This window comes from Prosopis cineraria, unplaced genomic scaffold (genome assembly GCF_029017545.1).
Source record: "Prosopis cineraria cultivar Desert tree isolate PC_DT_omini unplaced genomic scaffold, ASM2901754v1 PC1112, whole genome shotgun sequence".
Taxonomy (NCBI): domain Eukaryota; kingdom Viridiplantae; phylum Streptophyta; class Magnoliopsida; order Fabales; family Fabaceae; genus Prosopis; species Prosopis cineraria.
In genome coordinates, this window is record NW_026556437.1 from 17701 (window position 1) to 27345 (window position 9645).

The 9645-nt window shown below is 36.0% G+C and overlaps 1 protein-coding gene and 1 long non-coding RNA gene across 2 annotated transcripts; both read right to left on the reverse strand.

Moving 5' to 3' along the window:
• Nucleotides 1–1670: 1670 nt before the first annotated feature.
• Nucleotides 1671–2285, reverse strand: LOC129299302 (uncharacterized). Its single transcript, XR_008590536.1, has 3 exons — nucleotides 2234–2285; nucleotides 2065–2130; nucleotides 1671–1983 (listed from the first exon to the last, which is right to left on the reverse strand). It is a non-coding gene; the product is annotated as an uncharacterized LOC129299302 (long non-coding RNA).
• A 148-nt stretch (nucleotides 2286–2433) lies between these two features.
• LOC129299299 (secretory carrier-associated membrane protein 1-like) lies at nucleotides 2434–8753 on the reverse strand. The gene is made up of 9 exons (XM_054937767.1): nucleotides 8444–8753; nucleotides 7336–7401; nucleotides 3773–3835; nucleotides 3337–3370; nucleotides 3128–3250; nucleotides 2952–3014; nucleotides 2769–2862; nucleotides 2601–2646; nucleotides 2434–2505 (listed from the first exon to the last, which is right to left on the reverse strand). The coding sequence occupies exons 1-9, from the start codon at nucleotides 8489–8491 to the stop codon at nucleotides 2434–2436; spliced, it is 609 nt and encodes a 202-aa protein (XP_054793742.1). The 5' UTR covers nucleotides 8492–8753.
• Between the last annotated feature and the right edge of the window lie 892 nt (nucleotides 8754–9645).

Below are 9645 nucleotides of genomic sequence, written 5' to 3' on the forward strand. Positions count from 1 at the left end.
CTTTTAAATTTTAAGTAATAAATTTAGTTTTTTAGCCATTCTCTTAATCTTGAGTATATTATAATTGAGTAATTACAAATTGTATAAGTTTTGAATAGAAAATGAGAGATTTTTCAAAAAGAAATTATTATCACATGAACAAGAACAATCGTCTTCATCAAAGCCTTGTGAATTGAGTTTTCAACCACACCAACAAATTGAAATAAACTAGCAAGATTTACAATCTGATTCAAGATAAAAAATTAAAATTTCATCATACTATTCTAATGACCAAGAAAAGGTACGAGTTGCGTAAAGGATCATATCAACCTATCCAATATAATTTTGACAAAGAAAATTTGAAAATTCTAAGAGAAATTTTTATATTAAAAAAGATGTATTTAAAAGCATTGACAATGAACTGATCATTCAATGATTCCAAACATGAAACCGTCTAGAAAAAATTTATAAGGTATGTAATTATTAAATAATTTTTTATTATTATTTTTTCAATTATTAATATATAAATGAATTTGTCTCCCTTGGCCAAATATCCTAACTTTTTCAACATCGATTACACCAAACCAAACCAAACTGGCATGAACCTATCAAAACTAATTATAAATAAAATTTGGTTTAGTTTTTTTTTTTGACAAAACCTATTAGTTTGGCTTAGTTCATATTTTTATTTTTGATAACTTAAATTAAGCTGAACCAAGCTTTATTATATATGGGAAAAATACAATCTTTGATCTTTATAGTTTCATCAGGTTTTATTTTTAGTTCCTGTAATTTTTTTAATATTTTCAATTTTTATAATTTTAAACAATTTTTATAATTTTAAAAAGATTATGTGACTTTTTTTCAGGTCCTTATAGTTTTAAATTTTTATATGGTTTTAGTCCCTGTAGTGACTAAAAATACTGAAAAAAAAAATTATAGAAACTCAAAGCAAAACGTGATGAATTGGGACCAAATATTATGTTTTCCCTTACGCCTAAGTCTTTTGCCCTTTCTAAGTTTAGTTATTTGGAAATCTTTAGTAAAAATATGTTATAATTAACTAAATATTATCTGCAATTGTTTATGATAATTTTTCAATTTCATAATCAAGTATTTTAGTGATAATATATTAATTTTTAATACTTAAAAAATTCTAATTAATTGTTAAAAGAAATTCTTCCGTGCTCAAGAGATTTTTCACTAAAAAGAGTAATTAATAGTAAAAAAATTAGTGAAGATGAATACATCTTGATGATTATAAAAAATATCATATAAAAAAATTTTAAACTTGATTTAAACTTAAATCAAATCAAATCAAACATAACGATTTAGATGAAAAAACTGAATGGATTTCAACCTATAATGAATCAATTGATATAGTGTTTCTTCAAAACTAAAGCTGTGAAAACCCTTAATTTGTCTCCAAGTAAAAAATGAGGGCAACTTCCAATTTTGGATCGGAAGGGGGAAGAACGAATGGGGAAAAAAAACCTGAAAGTTCATTTTCATTAATCTTAAAAATGATTTCACAATAATATCTGATTTCTAATTAACTTATATATATATATATATATATATATATTACTGCTACCTTTCGGAAGTTCATTACCAATTATTTACACAAGTAAACATTGCATAATATACATAGTTCTTGATCGTAGTAAGCAACGATCAAATATTGAGTGAGAATAGTACAAGTACAAAAATTGAAGGTAAACAATAACCTATGAAACACGTGATGAATAGAGAGATGAGACAAGGTTGATTTAAATGCATCACTAGAATTTCTACCTTAATCATGCTGGTCAAACTTAATTCTACTCCAAAGCCTAAGAGAACGCATCCAAAGGAAAGATTAAGAAAGCAGGGTGAAATCAGCAGCAAGTCTTTGGTTCTGAAAGTGCCTGGAGTTTGTCATAGAGCCGCCATGACGGTGCTCCTCGCGGCCTCACGCCTAGCCTCCGCAGCCTTGCCGCTTCCACGGAAGTACATTAATACTTGCTGCCAATATCAATGGCGAGCCGTCAAATATGGAAATCTCTCAAGAGAATAATGCCTTAGCTAAAGGAGAGAAATGAAAACCTGAATAACGTAGATGCTCAGCATAGACTCAGCACAGAACAACGCAAACCCCACAAAGTATAATATCTGCAAGTACGGAAGAAATAATGCATAATATCCTCCGTTAAATGCTGCCTGTTGACAAGGCACTGACAATGTTAGAAGTACCGTGTGTGATATTGGAACTTACCCCAAGCATGTGACGATCGCCTATAAAATATAGGGCTGGAAAAAATCCTCTGTTCATAGCATAACATCATACATGGCGCATATTAGTTCACGCAGGTACGGAAGCAGAAGGCAATGATTTGATGATGATCATTATCATACAAGCAACATAAGATTGTTAAGTCGATAATGTAACTAATGAATAAATTCTATGTGGAAAACTTACGTGAGAGAATGTCCTGCAAGGACAAATGGAGGAGCAACTGAAGCGTAGATGCAGAAACAGATGTGGACCTGCTTGGAGAAAAAGAGTGGAACATGAGATGAGAAAAACTCTAGTGCAGGTGCGGAATGAATATGCTGCGGAGGAAGAAAATATATGAACTTGCCATGTAACTTAGGAAAAACCAGCCAAACTTCAGAGCACTGTCCGTCCTGTGATTGAAGATGGGAATACAATTATCAAGCAGAAGCATACCAAAAGGAAGAAGAAAAATTCTAAATAGATGACAGCCGGGGAAAAAAAAAATGAAGGACTCCATCAGATTGAGCACTACCTCATGGCACGATAAAGAGGGCGATACCATAATACGTAGGCTCCTGGAACGCCACAAATGACGTAGATGATAGCGAGGAACAATATTGCAGGACCTACAGGTTAAGAAGACGAGTCCTTCTAAGGGTAGCAAGACCAAAATTAATGAATAATTAATGGGCCAAAATCTAGTTGCAAAACCAACCTTGGCCATTGAAACAGCCCACAAGCATTGTGAAGAGGTTCCACAGAAGGCATAAAACCAAACCTGTACATTATTTGAAGATGAAATGGTATCGTATCATTTTCTATGCCGTAATTTAAACACAGCTGGATTAAGACAAAACAATTTAGTACACAGAATACAAAACAACAACATACCTAAAAGTGTTGCGAATGCAACATACTGCATCCTCTGAAGATGTATTGGTATATCATTTGCGATGTCGTGATGAATGATAGGGAGGCAAGATGGCCAATTTTTTACCTCTAAAGTTATTCCAGCTGCCAAAAAGGGAAATAAGGTTTAAATTACCAAACGAAACCCATTATAGTGGTTGGTCTTCATAGCAATAGAGGAAATAGCGTACCCCGCGCTATAGCATCTTCCTTTCGTTTTATTTCCTGCAAAACATCATGGGAGAATGAAGTCCCTATTTAAAACATTTAATGTCTGCACGATGACTAGGTTAACTTAACTGAAGAAACGTGGTATCACCAAAATTCAAATTGCAGTTCATCAACGCTTCAAACTAAAAATTCAATACAAGGAACCACCTTTTGCTAGTATGAAATATTAAAGAAGAAAATTGACAACAGCCCAAGTCTTTTCAAATCAGCGAGAACTGCTGCTACTAAACAGGCCTCTGATATTGAACTTAAACTTAGTATTAGCAACATCTTTACAAAATGCAGCGGCATATTAACAATCTAAAGTATTGAGCACAACAAGATTGGCTCCTAATTTCTTGCAAAAGCAAGCCGAATTTCAGGTTATCAATGAAACAAGATATCAGGATAAGTCACCTGTTCCCTCCTAGCCAGTTCAGCCTCTCTGGCTTTAAGCTCCGCTTCCTTTGCTTTGAGGTCCTGACAAAGAAGGACAGAGTAAATTTCTTACCAAGAAATACACTAAGGAAGCAAAATTTTGACATTCAATTCAACACTTGGACAATCCAGTCAACCTTTGAGATGTCAAAAGAGGAATATCAATAATGGTACCAACATCATAAGGCTCAAGAGGAAATAGTGAGAACTATGAGATTGTGCGTAAAAGCAACAATTTTTCAAAATCAAATTATGCATGAATAATGCATGATCGTTTTCATTTTATGCTTGCTTACAGATCATATAAACTTTTATCAGAGGCTCAAAAAGAAATCTATCATGACCTTTACGTAATCGTTCGTTTTTGGGATGAAATGGTCGAATTAAAGTCTCTGGAGAATGAATACGTGGTCAGAAATTCAATCCTTGCCATATGATGGCTCTGTACCTCTGACAATATCAAGATCAGTTGAAAACGATTAAAAAATTTAGGATCTTGACCCAATTGAAGAGGAACAATAACCATGCAATGCCTTTTGGTACAAAAACCGCACTCTGAAAAAAAGCTCTCTGTTTATTCTTCGTTTGCTGTCTTACAAGTGAAAGGGAACAGCTATTTATACTAAGCCTTAGGGAACAAAGACTTAAATGTTAGGAGGGAGTTTCAACTGTTTCATGAGCTGTTTCATGTTTTCATTAGGCTGGGAAAGGTTACAGAGAGTTATGGAGCATTTAAGGTCATCAATGGAGACGTTTTAGACTTCAGAGAGTTACATACGTTTACGTTTTCAGGCTTCTATTTCAACCCCCAAGCGGAACTCGTCCTTGAGTCAAATTCAGCCTCGTCATCGAAGCAGGTTGACAACTTAGCAAGGTTGAAAGTAGTAAACACTCCATAAGCACTAGGCAATTTTACTTTGTAAGTATTGTTGTTGATCTTTTGTACAATCTTAAATGGGCAATCAACTCTTAGGGACAGCTTGGCAATCCTCAGTTTGACCGTCTGTCTGGAGATGACTAGCATTGTTAAATTGGAGTTTAGTTCTCATCTTCTTTCATAGTGTCTATTAAAAGTGGATGAAAAACTTAATATCTCAATCAAAAGTGATAGTCTTGGGAATGCCGTGGAGATGAACAATCGCTTTAAAGTATAAATTTGCTAGTTGAACAGCATCATTAGTCTTCTGACATGGAATGAAGTGGGCTATCTTTGAGAATCGATCCACAACTATCGTGACAAAATCTTTATGTCTTTGAGTTCGTAGTAAACCAAGAATAAAATCTATGCTCACATCTTCCCATAGTACTTCTGGAACTGGTAATGGCATGTACAATCCTATATTTTGATCCTTGGCCTTAGCTAAATGACATGTCCTACATCTTTGTATATGTCGATTGACATCTCGTGCAAGCCTCAGCCAATAAAAATTCTTCTTGACTAGATCAACTATTTTGTCTCAACCAAAATGATTAGCTAGTCCTCTGTCGCGAGTGTCCCAAATTATAACCTCTTGCAAGGAACCTTAGAGAATGCATAAGGCTTTGCCTTGAAATAAAAATCCATTATATCTGTAAAACTGGCTTAGGAGCCAAGGGGGACAGAGAGAACACTCTCACTTTGATAAAAAATTCTGTTATTCTTTCGTGATTTTGAATACAATGGAAAGATTAATGCTATTTATACTAGTCTCAAGTATGCAAGAAATTAATGCTAATAAAAAGATTATGAAATAACTTAATTCTAAATGGAGAGAATTATGAGATTTAAAAGCACTTATTGGGAGCTTATGAAAATTATAAATACTTATTATAATTTATGAATAAGAAAGTTATGAAGACAGTAAGGGGATGGAGCACTTAATTCTGTCTCATTCTCTTCGAGTTGAACATGACTCACCTAAGAGTCAAATTCAGCATCATCACTGAAATACAAAATTGATGAACAACTTTAAATTGCAGAGACTCCACAGACATAAAGAAACTCTACTTTCTTTGAATAGGCTGATGTGTCACTGATTGAACACTTTAGGCTGACAAGTTATTGATATGATTGTCTTCAACATCTATCAGACATGTGTGAATAATCCTTAGTCCTTTGGTTTTTAGACCTTCCTAGCATAATGGTAACATTTGTTTTACTTGAAACTAACCAAAAATGGGTGTTCAACAGTGGCAATGGCAAATTGACTTCTATTGTAACAGTCACACCCCCCCGAGCCCACTGCTGCGAGTGGTGGACTGGGCCGTGCCACCTCACGGCAACCTAGCCGGCTTTCCCCATGGTAGTTCATGGGTTATTCCCCGCACCCACTGCGCTAAGGGAGCCTTCCCAGGTTCGATCCCGCAACCTCTCCTACATAGCGAAGTTGGGGCTGAACCTGGTACCATTGAGTCAAGTTGACTCAATGGTACCAGGTTCAGCCCCAACTTCGCTATGTAGGAGAGGTTGCGGGATCGAACCTGGGAAGGCTCCCTTAGCGCAGTGGGTGCGGGGAATAACCCATGAACTACCATGGGGAAAGCCGGCTGGGTTGCCGTGAGGTGGTTGCGGCCCAGTCCACCACTCGCAGCAGTGGGCTCGGGGGGGGTGTGACTGTTACATAAAAGGCGCCTTTTATGTAACAGTCACACCCCCCCCGAGCCCACTGCTGCGAGTGGTGGACTGGGCCGCAACCACCTCACGGCAACCCAGCCGGCTTTCCCCATGGTAGTTCATGGGTTATTCCCCGCACCCACTGCGCTAAGGGAGCCTTCCCAGGTTCGATCCCGCAACCTCTCCTACATAGCGAAGTTGGGGCTGAACCTGGTACCATTGAGTAACTCAATGGTACCAGGTTCAGCCCCAACTTCGCTATGTAGGAGAGGTTGCGGGATCGAACCTGGGAAGGCTCCCTTAGCGCAGTGGGTGCGGGGAATAACCCATGAACTACCATGGGGAAAGCCGGCTGGGTTGCCGTGAGGTGGTTGCGGCCCAGTCCACCACTCGCAGCAGTGGGCTTGGGGGGGTGTGACTGTTACATCTATAACCTCACTTTTTCAGGCCAAACTCATACCTCCTTGTCTCTTAATCACTCCCCATTGGACTTGAGACCCTTCTTTGATACCAAACTAGCTCAGGAGTTAAGGGGGACAAAGGGAACACTCTTACTTTGATAAAAAATTATATTATTTTTTCACAATTCCAAATACAATGTAATGAGGGCTATTTATACTAGTCTCGAGTAGGCAAAAAATTAATACTAACAGAAAGGTTATGGAATATGATTCTAAATGGAGAGAGTTACAGGGTTTAAACGTACTTAAAAGTGCTTATTGGAAGCTTATGAAAGTTACAAACACATTATAATTTATGGATAGAAAAGTTATGGTGATAGTAAGGGTTATGGAGATAGGACATCCAATTCTATCTCACTTTTGAACAAGGGCAAACAGGGGTTCTTGTACTGACATTATATGCTTACTTTGTTTGTCAAAAATATGATGGATATAAATTGATCTATATTAAAATTCTGGTATCCAGAGAGGGGAAAGTGAAATCTTACAATATTAGAGAATCTGCCTCCACCATTATTTGATTGCCCTGATGATTTTCCTTTGGTTGATCCACCCTGATAGTGATGATGAAGATAATGAAGTCTTCTTGATCGTTACAATAACAAATGATAAGATAGGTTGAAATAACTCAAAACACATTTAAGGTAGCGTCTGTGCAGTTTCAAATTCATGCAAGCAGCGGTCATATCATGATTATCTCCATGCACCAAACAATTTTAGAAAACAGAAACAGATTACTGTATCACCCCCCCCCCCAAAAAAAAAGCAGAGGAAAAAGAGCAGATTTGTTGGCCTCCAACATGAAGAAGGTATTACATTCCCAAACACAATTCTAAACACATTTTCTTCCTGTATATTGTATAATTTTTTTTTAAAAAAAAGAGTCATATTATTCATGGCTTGCAAATATTGCAACTTGTTTTAGATTTTATATTTATATTAATATATTTTTGACTTGTTATACCAAGACAGGAAAAATTCATTCTCCAGTATCGTTTAGTTAAAATCTTTTTATTTTTTTGCCTTCTAAGTTTCAACGTTTAGGAGTATCAATAAAATGTGTCATGAGAGCCTATTAAGTTATGCTGGCAAATTTACCTGTGTCCGATTAAATAGAATTCAATTTCATCAGATTCTTGTTGGCGCAAACAAGAAAGGAACAAGAGAGAGAAATCAGAGCCATTATTTAGCTTTGCTCAAAGGTTACTGGGGGCTTGGCGCTGATTCTGGAGAAGTTCTATAGTTCATCAATCTTAAACCTACGAGATTAAACCCTCGGCCCATGTATCATGTTCAGATTAAACCAACGAGATTTCTTCTATTATTTTTCTTTCAAAAAAGGCGTAATTATTATGTTTATTATTCTTCTTACAAAAGGCGAACAATCATTCGGCAGGGCATGCAGGAAGGATGCATGTGAACTAAGCTTGAATTAATTTTAGTTAAAATCATGAATCAAACCAGTCAACAATTTAAGTGCATAAAACAAGAAAAAGAAAATGGAATTAATATAATTGAAAGGGGAAAAAGGCATAAAAAAGTAACTGATAAGAGATATGAATGGGGAAGATATATGAGTAAAATTATCAAAATTACCGCAAAGGGATTCACATCCTCATCGAAAGGATTGTCGTAGCCACTCATGGGGACTGGCAAATGGTCAGACTAATCAAAATCAAAAGACGAGGGAATGCAAACGCTTGTGGGATATTTAAGAGCGCTTGAAATATGAAGAGAGGTATGGCTCTAGATATTGACAATGCAAAAGAGAAAGGGACAGGGGAAGGCTTTGAGCTTCGAAACCAACGGGGCGGACGCCTGCCTCTCTTGTCGATACTGTTTGCTTAGTGGAAAAACCAACAAACAAATACGATGCCAATTTGTTGGCACGAGACCGATGAGAAACAAGGAGAAGACAAGGAGGCAAAATCTTCATGCGCTCTTGACACTAACGAACGTCCATCATGGCTCAACCAACAACAACAACAACAAATAGTGCCATTAGACTATTGGCCAAAACGAAAAATGGTGGGGACACACCTGAGATTAATTTTAGAATGCCGCTATTTTTATAATTTCTGTGATTGCAATACATATAATTCTACCTGTAAGTTTATCTCAACTGCTCACATTTATTATATTAAAATCTGGTTAATTCATTTATATATGTAATCAGTAATTATACTTGTTATGTAAATTGCATTTTTACAGTCTTCCTTCTTAACGTTACCAAATCAATCCCTCCACTAAATTTTCGGCCTTAAAAAAAAAATCCATAGACTAAATTTAAAAGATCTTTCTATTATAATTTTCGCCGGCCTATCCCAAGATAGAAAAGGCCTTTATCCACCAATCTAGTTTTAGAAGTGAATCACAAAAAGTCCACCATTTTCAATTTTTCACGGAACTTCGCATATTAGTAGGGTGACCAAAGGATTGTGATTCAATGGATATACTTAGTACAAACACTTTGAACTATTAAAATTTAAATTAATAATTATGAATTTATATTTCATTTGAGATTAATAAATAAGTAAATTTTCTGAATCGTTGATGTAAATTTTAACGACTCAATACTAAATACAATCATCCAATCTAAATCCATGAACAACTCAGTATCTTGGACAAGAAAATGACAGCAAACACTTATTTAATTAGCCCATGAAGGTGTATGCATTTGATATGATAAAATTACAATACTCGAACATAATAGGCAGGAGGATTACCAGATTGCTGTATATTTCATTATCCAGGATGCACAACGCTACAGAATTACATTCTTCACCAGCTCAGAATAA

Bases quoted from the DNA above. Each gene is read 5' to 3' on its own strand.
- LOC129299299 (XM_054937767.1), bottom strand. From the start codon at position 8,491: ATGAGTGGCTACGACAATCCTTTCGATGAGGATGTGAATCCCTTTGCG. The intron at 2,863-2,951 runs GTTGGTTTTGCA...CTTAACCTGTAG, and splicing joins GGGCTGTTTCAATGGCCAAG to GTCCTGCAATATTGTTCCTC. The intron at 2,506-2,600 runs GCAAGTTCATAT...TTCTCCAAGCAG, and splicing joins GGTTTTTCCTAAGTTACATG to GTCCACATCTGTTTCTGCAT.